The sequence below is a fragment of the Amblyomma americanum genome, chromosome 6 (genome assembly GCF_052857255.1).
Source record: "Amblyomma americanum isolate KBUSLIRL-KWMA chromosome 6, ASM5285725v1, whole genome shotgun sequence".
NCBI classification, from domain to species: Eukaryota; Metazoa; Arthropoda; class Arachnida; order Ixodida; family Ixodidae; genus Amblyomma; species Amblyomma americanum.
The window spans coordinates 127,146,407-127,166,040 of record NC_135502.1 but is presented as its reverse complement, the minus strand read 5'-3'; the positions used below and the strand labels follow the sequence as shown (position 1 = coordinate 127,166,040).

The following is a 19,634-nucleotide window of genomic DNA, read 5'->3' as shown; positions in this document are numbered from 1 at the left end:
GCTGCGCTGTTCTCGATTTCACTCTCGTTTGCCTCCAAATTTTCTGGCTCATGAGCTGAATCGGTTCAAGAATCGCGTGCTTTCCTCTTTAAGGGTAATCCATGACCTGAGTGTGCGTGCCACCCTCTAAGAGAATTACTCCACCTTATTCGGTGAGAGGAGGATGCCGAAGCGTTCCCTCTGCGCGCTGTTGTAAACCGGTTCCGCTGGCGCTTTCACTGCTCGGGACGCGCAAAGCAGCCCAGCAAGCATTGGCGATGGCCAGGGGGCCACTCTCGGATAACAGTTGGCGATAGGCATTGTGATGAGCCAGTTTCTTATAATGGCCCTGGGTCCACACTGGGCATGAGGAGATTGATGATGCACAGACTCCAAAATGATTTTGAAGTGATTTAATTAAAGCATCTGGCTCGATGCCGCTTACGGGACAGAAGCTGGGCTCGTCGTCGCCGGGGCTGAGTCAGCGTGGTGTGGCACGGGCTCGATGAATGGCTGGTTGTCTGCAGCGGCCGGGCTGGGAGTTCCTCGTGGCGGTGCTGCCCTCGTTCTCGGCTGGTCGTTGGATGAGCTGCCCGGCGTGGAGGCGCGTTGGCGAAGGTCGAACGTTAGCGACGGCTAGACCCCGGGCTCAGGTCAATGCGCAGCCCCAGTCTTCTGCCTCGCTCCGTCTCCGGCCCTCTCGTCCACTCGCCCCGATCGCTCTCCCCCTTCCTCCCGTCGGCTTCCGCTTTTAAAGCCTTTGCTTCTTTCTTCAGCCGTGGCCGCGCCTTTGTCCACTCCCCCGTGGCTCTCGAGGGGTGCACAATGACGGGGACACTCAAGCGTCGTTCGACAGGGCCGTCGACGGTTACCATATATGGTCATGTTTCTCCGCCACAACCAAATATGGTCATGTCTCTCCGCTGCGACCCGACGCCAGGACGGCGCGGCCAACCGTCTCCAGGAAAAGTCACTGACCGGCTCGCCGTGGCACCGGTGCATGTGCACGAATCGTCACAGCATGTCTGCCTACCGTGAACTGTTATTCAGTTTCCCTTCCCAAAATGTTGAACGTTACCTCACTTTTCTTGCCACCCATTTTTAGTCCCAGCTGTGTGTGCATGAAGGTGCATTGTCCTAAACGGGGAAGAATTGTAGCACGTGCATATGCGACAGCGGCGGTGTTACTCCTGTCGGAATCCGTACATAAGCCACGCTCCTGAGCGTGCCGGCTCCCGCCCACTTGTACATCGCGTGGAACACAAAGGCTCTCCGTTCGGGGCTCATAGGGTGGCCGGCCCCTCTGGCTCCGAAGAGAGGGATCGGCGGCGCACTCGTGGGTTGAGAATGCGCTCGTTCAGCGTGGCGGTCGATGCTTGCCGTCCTCAAAGCACGGCGTGTAGCACGACAATACCTCTAAGACGACGATGGCCACGTACGGCTGCCCGCAACCTCAGTTCGAGGTCCCGAAATGCATTGAACAACCGGCAAGCGTTGCGGCCTTCATTTCACGGGGGAAATTCCTAAACGAGTGTTAATAAACTCACAGGTACCACAGCGAGATAAGGTACTTATATTTCGCCACCCTCGCTGACCCTTGGCGGCGCGTTTCGCGGCATCCGTGCTATAGCCTCCCCCCCCCCCCCCCTTTTTTTTTTGCCGTACATTCCCTCCTCCTTTCGGGGTAGCGTCTCTACGGATGGTTCCCATGGCAGCCAGACTCCGGTTGCTCATTTCTCGCACTCGCCTTCTTCCACGGTCATCCTTCCAGGGTAACTACCCTCAATTGGGCGCGTAACAGCGGTCGCTGTAAACCGTGCCTTTATTTTTGTTGACTCGGATTTATATTTTTCCTGCTTTCGTCGTCCAGGCTGCCGCGCTGGAACGGCACAGCTTCGGCACGCAGCGACGCGCTCGACTGGAGCCACAGCTGCGGTTCAGATGTAAGGAGGCAGCGTTGAGTGCGGCGGCTATCGCCAGGTGCTCTAGAGAGCGGCGACGCCTCGCCCTGTCGGGCTGACAGCGCAGTAAACTTCACGGGGGAGCGCATCCCGCCAACCATTTCCAGCCTGCACGCCCCGAAACGCTTCTCGTTGTCTCCGCAGCTGTGCTCTTCTCACGGGGCCGCACTGGCTGGGTCGTCGGCCGGCGCTACGCCCCTTCCCCCGTATGGAGGGCTTCCCCTCCTCGCGATTCTGCGTGCAGGAGAAGCCCGCTTTCTCTGGGTTAATGCGTTCGGGGGGCCTGCTGCTGCTGTTACGGCGGTGGCCCGGTTATGCGCTCCCCTTTTTTCCGTGCTGGAATAGTTCATTTCTTGGTTCTGCGGTGCCCCCGTGAATTTGCAGGAGGGAGGTCCCCAAACGACGTCAACATGGCCATTTTTACAAAACACTGTCTGATCAGGGGGCTAATTGAAAGAAACCTGAAAAAGTCTGGCTTGACGCTGCTCAGCAGTGGCACGGACAGCTGCTGTTCTACTGCTGAAAATTGCTTTCAGGGTGGACCAGGGAAGGCTGCAGTGCGAATCGAGGCTTATTCATACAGTGCGGGCAAACAGTATGAAGTGGAGAGGGCAACAGCGGCGGGTGGTGGAGTCGGTGGTATGTTGAGCACCGGGCTGGAGCCTTGGTCGCGTCAATGGGAAGAGAGCAGTGGACGAGCGTGGCGTGCTCTCCGCATCGCTGCGCTCTCGGTGCCTCATCGCCCTGGGGGGTCCGCGGCGGGTGGTTTGGCCGCGACCCGGGAGGCCTGCTCCCCTGTGTACTCACTCTCGCTGCTGTAGCGCGCTTGTGCCCCGTGTTCGCGGCGGAGCAGTGCTGACACAGTGCCTCCACCGTTTGCATTCTTTTTCTTTATATGTACTTGTCCTTGATATTTTTCTCCCCACCAGATTGGCGGTCGCTGTTTTCCGGTGGCGCTGTCTGTTGCTGCTGCTGCACTCCCTGCCTGGGCGTTTCCGCCACTGCGCGGCGGATGAGAGTTCTGCCGTCTTGAATGCGGTCATACCCAGTCGGCTTTTGCCGTTTGTGAGACAAGCGTTGTCCTCATCCTCTCGTTTATACGGCCTCGCAGGCTGCCCTGTCGTCGGAAAATGCGCACTGCAATGAAATGACTCCTGTTGTTTGGAGATTTGTTCATTTTTCTTTTCCTAGAGGCTCCTTGCGTGAACACATCCACGCCAAACATTGCGGTGCACTGTTTCCATTGATGAACGCGTTTCGTCAACGGCGGAGTCAGGCCTTCCACCCTTCTCTATTTTAATTGTTTTCCTCTCCTCCCGATTCAGCCAGACCGCACCGATTACACAGTGCCTAATTTATTCACATCTGTCCACAATTGCGGTGACACCATTCAGGATGCGGCCTCTCGTCTCGGCATCCACCACCCGTCTGTGCCGTTCCTCCTTTCCAGCTTGCTCTCTCTCGTCCTTGCTTCCCCGTTGCTCCCTTCGGCCGGCTCCTTGCGAAGGCATCTCGGCTGGTTCCCGGAATCCGACGGCCGTTACGGAGGCGCCGCCTCTACAGGCGCAGACCTTGGTCCTATCGGGGAATACCCTTCTCCGGCGTACTTCTCAGGGGCCAGCATCTCGCCTCGGCCGTCAGCCGCCCACCCGGCGTCAACTGCCGCCCCCTCGGCCAGTGCACGCGGCCGTTTCTCGGGCGCGCCGGACGGCCCGCGTCCGTCCATCTTCGGGCATTCGCCGTCCGCCGGCCCCCCTTTCACACCGCTCGGGAAGGGGGGGGGGGGGGGGGTCTCCCATTTGTTGTCGCCTGAGCCACGCGAACGTCCACACAAACACACCGCTCGTTTCACTCGTCCGGAGCGAGCCAACGGGCGCGCCCGACGCATGGCTAGGTGGCTTGAACCACCGCCCGATTTAAAGGGTTCAGCATCCGTCCATCCATCCATCTGCCACCACCCCGTTTCAAAAGGGACCCTCCGTCCGTCGTCCGCAATACCTGCTGGGTGTGAGCATGTGCGGCCACACTGCGAGGATTGCCCGTCTTTTCGCGCCTCGCTCACCACTGCAATTTCACCGGCGGTTTTGCTATCAGAAGCGCTGTCTGCAGTTCCGCCCGCGAAAGCCATGTGAGGCATCGTCTGTTCCATCAACGCGATCGCTTTTCTATACCTACGAAGTGAACAATGGGGTCATTGCCAATGACTTTACGTAGCTATTTTGAATTGTATGCAGATTTAAAGGGGCTGTGAAGGGGGCTCTAATAAAGTTGCGGCATGCCTGGGATATTGAAGCACGCCGCTTCACGAATAGTGTCCAGCAAGGATTTTTTAAATGCGCTTTGTAGAAGTTGAGTTATCTGTAGTTAAAATATGAATTTAAGCGTATTCGCGCCTTTTCCTCTCCCCTCGTCACTTTTTGCACGCTGGAAGGTAGGCGCTCCTTCGCCGACCCCCCTCTGGGTGCGGAGCTTCCCGACCCGCCGGAGATAAGCGGCTTATTGGCCGCGGCCACGGTAACTGCCTGACGTCTGCAAGAATCTAACCAATGGCCGCCTCTCACCTTGTCTAAGCAGATTCGGGGGACGCAGGAGGGCGCAAGCATGAAAAAGTCGCTGGGAAGGGCTCGCCAACTTTGACGCGTGATTGTGGGTCGTCTGCTGCCTGCCTGGCTCTGGTTTTCATGGCAACACAGTGCAGTGGTTAAGTGAGTTAATGTGCTCTCTTCAGAAGGCGTTTCAGAGCCCGTTTAATCTGGTTATCGCAGGTGCGCTCGACCGCATCTGCGCGCCGCTTGTTTCCATGGATTCTTGAACAATTACATATATTACAGGACTCATTCGTTGCTGACGGCGTTAAACTGCCAAGCCGTGAGCTTAAATCAGAGGCAAATAAAATGTTGGGTGCCAGAACTCCTACACACGGAAAAATGTTTTACTGTATCAAACAAGCCAGAAACTCCAAAATTCTTGAGCTTATAATTTCATGACGTCATTAGCTTCTTTTTAGATAAGAAGGGCTTTTGACAACGGTCTGTGACGGAGGAATTATGTTCGGTGGTCCTCAATATGTGAGCGGAGCTTCACTGCACAGCTTGCACAGTGACCATAGCGAAACTCCCGGCAGTGACCCCGGAGCAAGGGAAGGGGGGGGGGGGGGGGGTTGCCCCGTCAACATTAGCACCCCAGTCTCCAATAGCTTGCACTTGGGTCAGATTTCTCACAATTGAACCACTTCAGTCATAGGACTCTTAATGCAGAGGACAGTGGGGCTGAGCTACTTGGCTTCGTAGCCAGTTGTAAAGCATTTCGTATATATGAGTAACCTAAACCAGTTATGTCCCAACAGAAGCAAACTGTCTGACCCGTGTACATAATCATGATTATCAGAATTTAAACAAACTATGCACAATTTTTTTAATGCAGTTGTTCACACTCCTCGTGCGTACAGCTTCCCATTTCAATTCGTTTTATATTGCCGTGAATATATTTGCCCCGTTTGTTCGTTCGCACTCAAAACCGCCGGCACGCGGCTTTATCATTTTGTTTTGTAATGCGAGATGCGCCCAAACTTATCTCCATTGATTGTAGCCACGTGCAAACGCTTCCACATTTTTTTCCAGATTGTTGTAGTTGCTTTTGGTTCTTTATCTCGAAGGTTCCTTGCAAGCTTTAAATTGAGCACGGCCAAGAACTGCAGGCGCTTAATTCGATGACCGCCGAGCACGCTTGTGGCTATTGCCGCCGCCGAGTCATTTCATTTCCTAGTGAGCGCGAGTCAGTCCCTTGAATAACTTTCTTTTGGAAGCATTTTCGTTGTCTTCTTGACTGCTGGGGTGTCGTCACCACAAATGTTTATGTAAATGAGCATTAAATAAAAAAAATAGCAAAATAACTCCAAGTGTTGCCCCCCCGCCCCGCACTCATAAAATATAAGTCCCGGAGTCCCTGACTCCCGGGCAACTTTCTGTGGCTATGCAACAGAGGCTAGGCAGGAAAGGAAAGAGAAGGGAAGGAGACGGGCGCTTGTCTCCGTGCCGCGGAGAATGAGCTACCCCAGCCCTGTATTTGTAGCTATCCCGCACCGTCTTTCCGACCTCACCCATCCGCACCCGTAGCCCGAACAACTCACTCTCGACGGCACGGGAACAAAGAAAGGCCTGTCTCCTTCCCTTTCCTGCCTAACCTTCGCTAAGTTGACCGCTAATTGGAGAAAATAATGGAGAGTTCTTTGTCCAGCAATGGGCGTAGTCAGACTGATGATGATGACAGTATTCAGAGGTGGTGCCCCAGAACACCGATCAGAAAGGGTGCCATGGCGTTCGGCGGCGGCCGCATTCCTATGGAGGCAGTGTACTGCTGCAAAGGCGCCCGCGTAAGATGAGATAAGATTGGGCAGTTTGCTGGAGTAGTAAGCCGCGGCTGGAGAGGGCTAATTGGAGGTCAGTTGAACCTTGAAGGATTGTGGCGGCGCTTATGACCCATCCAATTAATTAATTGCGGGCCCGCTCCGAAATTCGCTCACTTTCGCGTTGCCGACGCGAGTGTGCCTCGTCCGCTTCCGTTGGTGGCCTGTGCTGCGCAATGCACGCCTCCTGGGTCGTACCGAACGTCGTTTGTGGCCTGGCATTACTTGGGGTCGCGTCCGAGCCGCTTCCCGCGTACCTTCGCACTCTGTGTGACGTCGTTCGCACACAGTGCGGCGTTGTTCCCCCGCCAGTGGCGTCGCTGCTCCTCTTGTGTCCACTGCGGTCGCACCAGTAGGGAGGGGGCGGGTGGGGTATGCGGCTGCAGCCCGCTATGTCGATGCTCTAATTGGCGAGCGTCTTGCTGCAGCGAGCGACGCCGGTGTCGTGATGAAGCCGGCTGCCCCGCGAGGACCACACACGTCGGCGGCGCCGTTGCTAATTGGGATCGATAGGCCTCCCTCCCCGCCACGGTGTGCGCTCTCTCCCGCGGGCGTGGTGGCACTGCCGGGCTCCTTTGTCCGTTTCCGGATGGCTCCGCAGAGCTCGAGCGGCAGGCGTGCCACACGGGGCGAAGCCACTGTCGGAGCTTGTGTAGACCTCCTTTTGTGGGTTCCTCAAGCGAGCCGACCATAAACATGCGTGGCAAAATTGCTTTCGAAGAGTAGCGGAATTGCGTCACTAATTTCTGTGATAGATATTTCGAAACGAAATTGCATTACGTTACCATTCACTGCGCACAAAAGGTGGTGACGTTATATTACTTGAGTAATTGGAATGACTTTGTAATCTTCACAAATACAAAATAGTACACAGTGCGCAGCTCCTACAATTGTTTCAGATTTCTCAATGCAGGAGCACCTGAGCTTCAAAATGGGCGTCGAAATTTTTGCTATGCTTCGAAGATATATGGTGCCCTTCGCCATACTGAAACTGACGCCTTTTAGTGCAACCCTGTAATATGCAAAACGACTAAAAAAATCCTAAAATGGCGTGTCGGAATGTCTGCGTTCGCGTTAAGCGGCTTTCCCTTTTTCCATTTTCAAGGTAGCGGCTAAGGCTGCGTGCACATCGCTACTCGGCCGCTTCTCGCTTATTGCCCGGCTTAGGATGAAACTAGAGATGAAATGTTTGCCGACCCAAAGAGCAGCGGTGTGTTCTCAATGAAACGGTAGGTAATTACATTCGCTCCCGAATTACTGCCCAAAACTTATTCGTTACATTGTTAGACGAGGAAAGCAATTCATTACAGTAATTTTGTATGACCACAAAGCCCTGGATGGCGGTGTTTATGTAGTAGTACTTTCCCTATCAACAAGCGGCAGTAGTTTCGAGGCAGGCGTCGGACAGCCCTGCGTCATGCATCGAGCTGTTTGTCTGTGCAGCACCCATCTGCGCTTTCTTTAGCGGGTCGGTGCATTATGATGAGCGTGGCCTCGTGTATTTAGAGCGTGGGAGCGCACTTGGCGTATACCGAGACCAAAGAGACGTCCACGGCTTTTCGAACGCGTCTCTGGGGCGAAGCCGGCGTAGAATGAAAGTCAACCTGGTGCGTCTTGGCTGGCCCCGCTCCGGTGCTTGCAGTCTCGTGCAAGTTATCTTCCCAAAGCAAACGTCTCGCCGCAGCGCTTCTTGTTTGCTCGTTCGCTGGCCCCGTGCAAAGTCCCGCGGTGAAAGTGGAACCGCAGTCGCGCTGCCGGGTGATTCGCGGGAAAACTCGCCAAGTATCGGCGGCTCTACTAGTAGAAATCGGAAGTCGTCCTAGAGATGCTGCAGCAGCCGCGAGGTGAGGTTCCGGGCTGAAAAAATGGCAGGCCTGCGCATACTTTTTGTTTCGTGGTCCTAATCGCGCTCTCTTATTTTTAGTCTTTATTTCGGCTTCCTTCGCCGCTTCGCTCGTAAGTCTGTGTACAAGTGGGCTGTGCAGCGTCACTGTGGATGCACTGTGGCAGCCGCTGCCTCGGCCTAGTTTCTCCTGCCGTTCTCCAGGAAAGTAGCGGGGCAGCCCGTGCGGGTCCTCGGGTCACGAACGGGCTGCCCGGTCCAAGACGTGCGTCGGGGTCACCCGGGAAGCATCGCGCGCGCGGAGACGCGAACCGAGGGAGCAAATAGACGCTCGCGCCGAGGAAGAGGGGCGCCCCTCGCCTCCCCAACCGCGACCGGCGCGCGCACTAATCCGCCGCCGCTGGGTTCGATGAACCCTGCGCGCTGCTGCCGCGGTGGGCGTCGGCTGCTGTCTTTCGCGCACCGCGGTCGCTGGATGCTGGCCGGGGAGGAGGAGGCCCGTGTACATTTAATAATTGAAAAGTGGCTCCTATGTGCGCGGGAGGGCAGAGCACCGCTGCTGCTCCACTTCTCCAGTGGCCCACTTTGTCGGCCGCCCTTTTGTTTTGGCAGGCCGAGATCTTTCTTTTCGCCCTTCTCCCCCCTCGCCACCGGAGCTGTGTCCGAGCCCGCCGGGATCGAACCGGCGAGGCGGCGAGCGAACCTTTCCCCGCTCCCTCGCTGCTGTTCGATTTGCGTCTGAGTCGCCGCGCCGGTGGTCAGCTCGTGGTCGTCCCTCGGCACACACACGCGCGCGCCCTCCCCGTCTGCCCCGACGACGCCTCGTCCCAGAAGTGGTCCGCCGCTCTCTTTTTCGCCGGGCCCCGTCGGCGGTTCGTTGGCCGACTGGGATGACCCTCGGCGGCGCGCGCTCTTCCCCTCCCGCCATGCCGTCGCGCACCGCCCTGCCGGCGTCGTCCGCCGCTCGCTGAGTCCGCGCGCACCTGTGGATGCCCCTCCGCTGGCCACGTCGGCTGGTGTGTGCAGTGCGTGTGTCCTCACGTGGATTACCCGGTGTTGCAACTCTGCCGGGCCTTCCCATGGTCTGCCTATGGACGCTGCTAAGAGGTGAGAGCCCCGCGCTTCAAGCGGGATGCCTAGCTGCTACCGCACTAAAAATCCGCCCGTGGGAACTTACGCCATCGCTCGCGTTGCAGCTAATGCCGACGGGCTGTTTGCGACTCCGTGTCCCGCTGAACTTGACCGTTCTTCGTTTCGCACTTGGTGTAGAAGTGAAATGTCCCCGCTGCAGTATGATTGCCGGGGGCCCAGTGTTCTGGACGCCTTTTTGGGAATAGAATGGCCGACGGGCCTCGGTGCACAGCGTTCGCCGTCGCCACCGGCTGAGCTCCGCGCTGCACGTGTGTGGAAAGCGTGCCAGCGCAGTGCGCGCATCGGGAGCGGCGGCGCGCCGTGTTCGGCTCGGGGTGTCGTCGCCTCCTGTGCTGGGAACGGGGCACTTCCTCCTCCGAACCGGGTCGACGACCTCTCCGAGGGGCTCCTGTGCGGGACAGCGAGCGCCGCCGCACTTCTCGCTGCTGACCGGCGGGCGCGAATGACGGAGAGCGTGGGGGTCGCTGGTCCAGTGGCCGCTTGACCGACACAGCGGGCGCCCGGACGTGTGACGGACACCGGCTGGTATTGGGGGTCCGGCCGAGCGCGCGCTGCCCGTGTCGGGTCTCCCTCCTTCCCCGCTCTCTCAATTGACTCGCCTCCTCGCACGATCGACGTCGCTTCTGCAGTCGCCGCCGAGTGGACGTTGACCCGCGGGTCAGGCGAGGCCGGCCATTACCGTTGGCCTCTGTCGTCGATGTGCCGCCGCCCGTTTCGCTTCATCTGGGCCGACCGGCTACTTGGCGTCTGCTGTCGACAGGGCGCCCGGTTTCATCTTTCGATAGGCTTTTATTTCTACGCGGACTTGACTGACGCGTGACAGGGGTGCTGCTCGTTTCGGTGGCGTGATTTTGTGCCACTCGCGTGCGAATGTGGAGACGCGAAAGAGAAAAGGGGAGCAGCGTATACCACGCGCGGGTGGACCGATTGTAGAAACGGGGTGACCCAGTTGTCAACCCTTTGAGCTCGTTGACGGTCAGTGGCCACCAGGGCCTCGCTCCGTGGCTCCCCCCTGCGCGGCCAAGCGTCCCGCCAATTTGTGCCGCGCATGCGCAGCCCCCGCTGCTCGGCCGTGTTGTCTCAGCCACGCGTGTTATGCGGCGTTCGTTAAATCTACGAGGCTTGCTGCTGCATTCGATTCAACGCAGGTAGCGCGTGGGTTGAAAATGCTGAAGGTTAGGCTAGCGCGCGCAGATCAACTTCTAATCGACGTAAATCCGATATGAGTGGTCCACGAGCCGACACGCCGTTGTTGGTTGGGTATAGTGAACTTTCTATCCCGGTGCCCCCAACAAATTCGTGCTGGTCGGTATAATCGTTGTATTCGTCCGTTCGTGCCTGTGCAGACGCGAGCCGTATACGCGAAGCTTTTGCCGTTTTGAGGCCGTCGTCGTTCGCATAGTTCGTGATTTAGCTCGCTGCACAACGGCAGTGTGCGGGAGCAGATTTTCCTCTGTCCCGCGAGTGAGGGCTTCAAGTGGGGCGGCCAGGTCACGTAGCGGCGGCCGCGCTTTCGCAAATCGCCGTGGGAACCTGATCAGCATTCCCTGCCTGCAGCGCCACCGGTCGGCATTGAGGCTGGCCAACTGCGTCGCGTCCACCAACCGCCATTCGAGGATGCACGGCGCTTTTCCGCCGAGTGTCGCTCCCGCTTCGCTTCGGTGGCTCAGTGGTTAGGGCGCTCGACTACTGAGCCGGAGTTCCCGGGTTCGAACCCGACCGCGGCGGCTGCGTTTTTATGGAGGAAAAACGCTAAGGCGCCCGTGTGCTGTGCGATGTCAGTGCACGTTAAAGATCCCCAGGTGGTCGAAATTAATCCGGAGCCCTCCACTACGGCACCTATTTCTTCCTTTCTTCTTTCACTCCCTCCTTAATCTCGTCCCTTACGTCGCGGTTCAGGTGTCCAACGATATATGAGACAGATACTGTGCCATTTCCTTTCCCCCAAAAAACCAATTATTATTATTATTATTCGCTTGGGATAAGGTGCCTGATACAGCGTCCCTTTGGTACGAAAGGCGGCCGCACCGAGGCACCCTAGCTGAGGGCGCGCTAGGCGGAGGTGCGTGGTAGCGTCGCTCACTCCCAATTGCTTTTCTTCCCAACCACGAAATGTCGAGCTCTACTACATCCGTGTGCTGTGCGATGCCAGTGGTTAGCCCGAGCCTTCCACCCCTTCCCTCTTTCGCTGCCCCCTTCATCGCTTTGTTTATACGGCGCAGTGGAAATTGTGCCGAAGTGTGAGGCTGTTACTGCGCCCTGCCTTTCCCCAGCAGCAATAATTATGTTTCTCGCAGTGCAGCTTCGAACAGCTGCGGTTGGGGCTCGTGGTCGTCCGCGGCTATGGGCTCCGTGCGCTAGTATGGTGGCGCCAGCAGCGACCACATCGCCAGCGCCGCCTCGTGGCACTCGCAGCGTTAACCGGACGCCACGGCCGGTCCCTCGAGGGGAGAGCGCGTCTCCTCGAGACTGGCCGTGGTGGCCCTGCGCCTTCCTCCATGCCCGATGCGTTCGCGTCAGCCCGGCCGCATAGCAGACGCGCACTGACCGCGATCAACGCGTGCTTCTCTGCGGATTTCAACGCATTGAAAGCCTTGACGCCACCGCTGCTACGTTTCGTTACAATTGCTTTCAGGTTGGGCTGATCACCGATTGCGAGCAACCATGATTCTGTTGCAGTCCCGACGGCACTGCAATATCAGGCAGCGCAGTTGAGCGTATTGAGATTAATTACCTTTACAGTTTGAGAAACAAGTCTCTGGTTGGCTCAGATAATGAAATCAGCTATGTAATTTACATGCACTGTGACATCCACTATGTGAATGGCCGGCTAGAATTGCGAAAAATGCACTTACCACACACACACACACACACACATATATATAATGTGATAGTGATCAGATGATAGTGCTCTACATCCTGCAGGATCGACACTGCTTTACTTTGTGTATTCCCCTCAGAGAAGCACAGCTCTAAGCATACAAAAACACGATGGGTTTCGTGCTAATTATCTTCCGCAGTTAGAGGACTTTCATTTCAGGAATTTCATGAAGGCACCAACTGCATCAATTATTTTGGTCGCATTTTTTTTTGGTATATACTTAACTCTAGAAAGGCCGCCGCTGTGGCTCGGTGGTTATGGTGCTCAGCTGCTGACCAAAATGACTCAGGTTCGATCCTGGTTGCGGCGGTCGCATTTCGATAGAGGCGAAATGCTAGAGGCCCGCGTACTGCGCGATGTCAGTGCACGTTAAAGAACCCCAGGTGGTCGAAATTATCTGGAGCCTCCTACTATGGCGCCGCTTATAGTCTCAAGTTGCATTGGGACGATAAATCCCAATAAAATCAAAAGATTAATTCCAGAAATTAAGGGTGTAGCGATGTTGTGAAATCCAAGAAATATATATAGGGAAATTTGAACCACTCTCTATTTTTCTTTTTATTCGTCCAGAACAGGATTCGAGATCTCAGCAGTGCAACAAATATACAAAATTTTAAACCACTGTAGGAAATAAAATGATGCAAATAAATACACAAAAGCTTAGGTGGAACAATGGAAAAAACGACATAAGCACTTTCAGAAGTAAGACGTCGCTCTTACAGCATACACACGCGCACGAAAAAAAAACTAGAAACAAAATTGACACGCTGAAGCAGAGATGCGCATAACAAGCGAAGACTTAAACTTCGGATGATAGCTCCAAGAACTTCACCGTAGACCATTTCCTGTGACTGACTGAGCGCGCATTCCTTCCCTCTACATAAAGACATAAAGCAACTCCTACCAATGATGGCACGTTCAAAACACCCCAGTCAGTGTAAATCCTTTCTCAGTTCACACCCATGAATTTAATTCCACAGTGCGTTCATTTCCAGCAGACCCTCTGTGCATGAGCGAGCATGCACGATGTCCAAGGAAAGCCTTAAAAATATTTATTTATATATTTATTTATTTATTTACAGATACCTTACAGGCCTCCGGAGAGGCATTGTGTAAGGGGGGTCAAATGCAGAAGTTTGTGCAAAATAGGTTAGAAGTAAAAAAAAACAGTAAAATAGAGCAAAACACAAAAACAGGTGAGTTCGGATACGATTTCGCAATTCACAAAAAGAGATAAAAGTAAAAAAACAACTACGCATCATATAACAAAATAGGGGAAATTCACAAAAATATACAAAAGCAAGAGTAGCATACACGAGGAAAGCTGCGCATCAACAGAACACAGAGGCTGTCTTAAGCAGCTGAAAACGAAGTTATATGAATCGTGACAATATAAATGTGATCTTAAAATTATATTCGGTACCTTGACTGCAGTGCTTTTATAGCTGTTATGACATTGGTAAACACAGCAGTAGGTGGACCACCCATAATTATCCGTCTGTTTTCGCCTTCGGACGAAACACCTCACCGCTCGACTCGCTCACTGCAAACTGAACCAGAGAGCTGCGTTGGCTGCGTCCGCCTTTCGCCACCGCTGTTAACCAGGTGGCGCCACTCGCGCGCGCCAAACTGCAGCGCAAGGAGCCTATTAGCCCCGAGAAGTTTGAGTGGCGCCTCCTCACGGCCAGCCGACTTGACGTCACGGCAAGGACTCCCGTGCGCCTGTGTCGACTGCCCCGGCTGCTAGTACGTACGTTCAGGTTCGCTTCAACATTTTGTTGTCCGTCACTGAAGACTAATGAACGCAGACAGTGGCGATAGAATCTCAGGTAAGCAAAACTACGCTGAATCACGATCACTGCCGCGTTCAAAGGTTAAAAAACGGAGTACATCGCGGCGAACGCACGTGCGCTCGAGCGGTCGCCGCGACGGGCGCCTGCTATGCCTTCTTGCTTCGGAAATGACTGTCTGCCTTCAGTAATGCCGGTTGTCTTCTATGTGCGTTTTGTTTATTCGAGTTAGGGACATACGCCAGATGTGCGGCTGGTCGGTTTACGACGCAATATAAGATTGTTTGATGTTGATGTAGGGTCGTGAATGTTGTTGTGAGCGATGTTGTTGTGAGGTGCGTTTGGCGCGGTGGCACGTGATGCGCGCGGATCGCGAATTTTTATTGAAAGTAGGCTATCGATTAAAGCTGGAAGATTAGCCTTGCTTGACGCGCATTTTTGAGTGTAGTCAGAAGCATGTGCGCAGTACAATTTACACCTAATTTACTAACGGCAACGTACGTACATGCATGATCTTGTTTTTATCGTTGCTGCCGCAGAATGATCAGCCTCTCTGGCATTCGTTTCGCCTCTGCGTGCTGCGACTTAACCGCAACGCTGTCTCGGGGATTATATGCTAACTTTCGAACGTTTCTCTTTGCAGTCGCCCTGCCACTGAGCAGCATCAACTGCTATGTGGACAAGGCGTGCGAGACCAGTCGCTGCCTCATCGAAGCAGAGGACGTGTACTATGCAGGCCATGTAGTTGAGTGCTCCATTGAAGCAGCTGAAAATGGTCGTTTTAATTTCCTGGCGTTTGTTTTACAAACGACCGCACTCAACAATGCCCCACACGAAGTTAAGATCACCGTGTGCAACTCGGAGGTTGATCGAGCCAGCTGCTCCTGCAAGGCAGGGTATGATCTCTTTCCGCTCGACTGTCGGCTCAAATTGTAGATGTACGGAGTACAGTAAATTTAATATCTGGCAGACAACAGCCAAAAATGACAGCATCCTGCGCTGAGTAACTTTTTTTTATGCATAGAACTTGGCTGTGGAAAAAGCTCAAAACATTCTTTAAGAGTTTCTTCCCTTCAAGTTTCTGACACTCTAATTAATAATGATAGTATCAAATTCGCATTTAAGGACCTTTTTTAATTGATATAATAGGTGTTAAGACTGAGGTAACTCGAATGTCTTCAAGTGCTGTTCTGGATTTTATTTTACAGAAACTACAAATGTAAGCACATTGTGGCTTCTCTGCTACATATTAATGGAGCAAGAACTTTTGACAGACTGTCACCGACTGATCAGCCACAGAAGTGGGGCAAAGTGCAGAAGGACGGAATAAAGCAGAAGTATGAACCAAGGGCTATAGTTGACCTTCCATGCACAAAAAAGGTGTGTGAATAATTGTGCTTTTACAACATTACTCGCAGTAAAAAAAACATTGAGATTGAAAGGCCAGACTGTGGCCCTGAAAGGAAGGCCACTGCTGACTGGTGCATTATGTTAGAGTAGTGAAATTTTTGGTATATAAATTCAGCGATTTGGTTACTGCTTCTGCACTAAAAGCTCTCACAGCGCTCTAATTGCTACGTTTATTCTCCACAATGGGTACAAGGAGACGTTATTTTCTTTTTTAGCAACAGTAAAAACCAGCGTCACAAGTACCATGTGATAACTTTCGGGCATATCAGTTGTCACACCTCCGTTTTATAAGAGTGCTTCAGATACACGGTGTTTGACTCTAAATATAAGTTGATACTCTTTTATTTACTGAAACGTAGCTTTCTTATGTATCACTTCATGGTAACTCTCAAAGAGATGAAATACAAATGGTGGGACGTGGCTGGCTAAATGCCAAATTGTGTGTTTTAATCAAGTGCACATTTTTCAGCCTGGACCTTTATATCAATTTCTTCTTGTTTCTCAGGCAAAGATCAAAGAGCCTGCTCAACCTGAAGGTAATATCCTTGGACGGCTCCTCAAGAATTTGGGCCATCAATCTGCAGCAAAAATGCATTTGGAGAGCACCACTGAAATAGGTATCAATGCAAACTTATTTTAGATATTGGCTGGCCATATCAGTGCAGTATACATAGCAGCTGAGCCTATTTATATGAAATGAATCCGTGCAGTCAAAGGTTGCAGTACATAATACCATTATGCTGGCATTCATTCATCTACATAGTAGTTAATCCCATGTTACTTTGCTACATCCAAATTTATTTGTACAACAGCTGAGCAAAAGAAGGCTGCTGCTTGATCTGGTCGCAGCATGGTATGCTATATTTGCTGATGTGCAACACTGTCAGCAGTAGAACATCTCCTACATGATTAAAGTAAATGTGAACTTCACCTAATGAATGGAATTGGGACCTTTGCATGATAGCAAGCTACTCTTGTGTACAACTGCCTACATTGCAGTTGGACCATTTTAGTGTGGCTGCTCATGTAGTGTTTTTAACAAGGAGCATGCAGTAGTGACACTGCAGTACTGGTTGAGATATGACGACACATCTTGGGAACAACCAAGCTATCCAGCATGCTGCGATTTATGGTCACTGAAGTTTCAGTAGGTGGCCTATGAGGATACTAGGCCACCCTTAAATGCCTATAGCTATGAGGCTGTCTAGGGGATTTAGCCTTTGGTATCTGTCACTCTGCACTCGGAAAGTTGTACCTTATGTACTTATGAGCGTCCAACAATATTCGTCTGCCTTACTATAAGGTCATGCATTATAGTATGGGTACTAGGCACAAAGTACCAGCAATTTTCCAGCATCTCCATATGCATCCCATATGTATTACATTGTTCTGTTGGCGCCGTTTCACTTGTCATGCCTTTTAGAGTCAGTAAACCTGAGACAATGTAGACCTCTAATTTTGTGTGGTCTGCTTTCTGTGCAGCTGTAGCAGACTGTGGGGAAAATCCCGACCGATGTGAGCCTGAACCTAGAGACATCACTTTGATGGGTACCCTTCACGAGCTGAGAAGGTTGCTTGGCAACTGTGACCTGCAAAAGCTGCTCGAACACTTAAACAATGCAAGAAGTTGCGAAGATATTGCTGCAATTGAACAGTCGACACGACACCAAGCAAAATCTGGCCTCTGGTGGCAGCACAGGGTTGGCATGATTACTGCCTCCATTGCCTACAGTGTCTTCACAAGGGTGAAGACACTACGGACAAAGATGGGACCACATGACCTGAGACCTTTACTAAAAAAGGTCATGCGGCAAACGAATGTCTGCACAGCAGCAATGCGCCGTGGCAGCATGTTGGAAGAAAGCGCAAAGAAGTGCTATGCCCAACAGCAGCAATCGCTACACAAGGACTTGATTGTGACAAAGTGTGGACTTATTGTTATGGATGGACGACCATACATTGGTGCAAGTCCAGATGTATTAGTACAGTGCCAGTGCTGCCTCAAGCGTGTGCTTGAAGTTAAGTGCCCAGAGTCCTTGGAAAAATTTCTAATGGAGATCACCGAGAAGAATGACAAAGCAACAACTGAAAAGCTGAAGCGTGCAAGCACATACTTTTGCCAGATACAAGTGCAAATGGGCTTGGCAGGACTGAAGCAAGGGGAGCTCTTTGTCTTTTTGAATGATGAAAAGAACATGTGCATACCAGTGCCATTCGATGAGGAGTATTTCAGGGACGTGGTTGAGCGGTCCACCTATTTTTTCAAAGAGTATGTGCTCCCACATATTCTGTGTGTGTGATAAGGCTTCCCATTCTGCTAGCTGAATCGAAGTCTGTAGGTACAGATTAGGACCTACTCTAAGCATTTATTGAAAGATGTCCTGGGAATAATTATCTTTTGTTACATTTTTTGCAGAAAGTGTTATGTGCGATTAAGAAATGCAGAAGTCAAGCGTTTTGTACCTGTAATAACCTGCCAGCTGTTTTTTGCTATTCAACGCTTTTTTATCATATACACACTTCATGATACATCTGTGATATAACACAACAAAGTGAGCAAGAGTTGAGGGCACTGAAGCAAGGGGAGCTATTTGTCTTTTTAAATGATGAAAAGAACATGTGCATACCAGTGCCATTCGATGAGGAGTATTTCAGGGACGTGGTTGAGCGGTCCTATTTTTTCAAAGAGTATGTGCTCCCATATATTCTGTATGTGTGATAAGGCTTCGCATTCTGCTAGCTGAAACAAAGTCTGTAGCTACAGATTAGGACCAACTCAGCATTTATTGAAAGATGTCCTGGGGATAATTATCTTTTGTTACATTTTTTGCAGAAAGTGTTATGTGCGATTAAGAAATGTAAAGTCAAGCATTTTGTACCCGTAATATACCTGCCAGCTGTTTTTTTGATATTCAACGCTTCTTTATCATGCAAATGTGATACACACTTTGTGATACATCTGTGATATAACACAAAACAAAGTGAGCAAGAGTTGAGGGCAAGCCTCAGTCGGCTCGCCATTGTTTTGACAAGAGGACCTATGGAAACGAAGCCCTCTTGTGAAATCATTGGCTAGCGTACTGAAGCTCCCCTTCAATTCCAGTTCACTTTGTTATGTGTTGTCAAGAATCCCATTTCCTTCCCCCTCTCTACTGTGGATCTGTGATATAACTGTGTTTTGAAGAAACAATAAACTCAGGGAGTGAAGTATTTACTGATTGCATACTGTTCTGAATGTACAAATGAAGATGATATGACAGTAATACATATTTTACAACACACATGAAACATACCACACTGATCTGTTTACTCAATACACTCAAACCCAGTGACCTACGAGCGGAAGAGGAACTCGTTATCCTTAAACAAAGGCTTCGATAGGTTCACTGTGCCAGCAATTACTATGAGAATGTTGTCTATGTATGGCAGAAGGTCGAGATTGAACCTATTTCTCAAAATACGAAAGAGTTTCATTCTTTGAATGGCTCTTTCTACATGCACACGAGCACTTGCGATCGACTGATTATTTTTTGCCTCCTCTGTTGTCAGCTCTTTTTTTATAAGAAAGGGAGGTCTGATCATTTTGACATTTTTTTCTCTACAGAGTTCACTGATAAGAAATCCTTTATCGACCATGACGCTGTCAACATGTGGCATACACTTGTCGAGCACTTTGCAGTGTTTTGTGATATATGTATCCGATGCTTTCCCACCATATGCTGGGCTTATATAGCTAATTAGACTGCCTGGAGTCCCACTCACCAACACCTTTGCAGTGTAGGTACGTTTGTAATGGCTGTATGTTAGCAGCCGTGAGGTTAGGTCTTTTGGCCGCTCAATTTCTATTTCTGTACAGTCGAGCACCATTCTCGTGTCCTTGTACTCCTTGAAGTAAGTTGTGAGGCAGGTGACCACGCAGGCCTTTTCTGGCCAAAATACTGCTTGCTTTAAAATGCTGGCCAGGATCACAATGGACTCTCTGAACAAGTTAGACGCAGTTGTGCGGTGAACTTGAAACAGCACAGCCAGCAGTGAGAAAGTTAGATCATGATACAACTTCATGAATGTTAAGAAGACAGCATCATCATTGCTTATACAGAAGCTGCGGGTTGTCCGCAAGACACGTGCTTCTGTGAACAATTCTGTGATGTTATAAAACAACTCAAAGGATCCTATCCCTGTGAGCACAAGCAAGCCACTTGCATCTGAAATT

The 19,634-nt window shown here is 51.9% G+C and overlaps 3 protein-coding genes across 10 annotated transcripts in view; 2 read left to right on the top strand and 1 right to left on the bottom strand.

The window, feature by feature from the left end:
- Positions 1-19,634, top strand: part of rdx (BTB/POZ and MATH domain-containing protein rdx) — a 261,129-nt gene that overhangs the window by 186,413 nt on the left and 55,082 nt on the right. For 2 of the 8 annotated variants that reach the window (XM_077627963.1, XM_077627962.1), the window contains exon 1: positions 9,253-9,295. The exons of the other annotated variants lie outside the window; for them this stretch is intronic. In XM_077627963.1, coding sequence (XP_077484089.1) covers positions 9,268-9,295 — 28 coding nt within the window. In that variant the 5' untranslated portion in view covers positions 9,253-9,267. Of the gene's footprint in view, positions 1-9,252; positions 9,296-19,634 lie in introns of those variants that run through there. 8 annotated transcript variants of the gene reach the window in all.
- LOC144094079 (uncharacterized) lies at positions 9,358-18,743 on the top strand. Its single transcript, XM_077627961.1, has 4 exons — positions 9,358-14,907; positions 15,220-15,391; positions 15,927-16,038; positions 16,904-18,743. Exons 1-4 carry the CDS (start codon positions 14,552-14,554, stop codon positions 17,719-17,721), a joined length of 1,458 nt encoding a protein of 485 aa, XP_077484087.1. The 5' UTR covers positions 9,358-14,551; the 3' UTR covers positions 17,722-18,743.
- On the bottom strand, positions 18,744-19,598 carry LOC144094081 (uncharacterized). The gene has a single exon (XM_077627972.1). It carries the CDS (start codon positions 19,481-19,483, stop codon positions 18,755-18,757), a length of 729 nt encoding a protein of 242 aa, XP_077484098.1. The 5' UTR covers positions 19,484-19,598; the 3' UTR covers positions 18,744-18,754.

Excerpts from the sequence above, each read along its gene's own strand:
- LOC144094079 (XM_077627961.1), top strand. The coding sequence starts at position 14,552 with ATGATCAGCCTCTCTGGCATTCGTTTCGCCTCTGCGTGCTGCGACTTA. Across the intron at positions 15,392-15,926 it reads ACCTTCCATGCACAAAAAAG|GCAAAGATCAAAGAGCCTGC; the intron begins GTGTGTGAATAA and ends CTTGTTTCTCAG. Across the intron at positions 16,039-16,903 it reads GGAGAGCACCACTGAAATAG|CTGTAGCAGACTGTGGGGAA; the intron begins GTATCAATGCAA and ends CTTTCTGTGCAG.
- LOC144094081 (XM_077627972.1), bottom strand. The coding sequence starts at position 19,483 with ATGAAGTTGTATCATGATCTAACTTTCTCACTGCTGGCTGTGCTGTTT.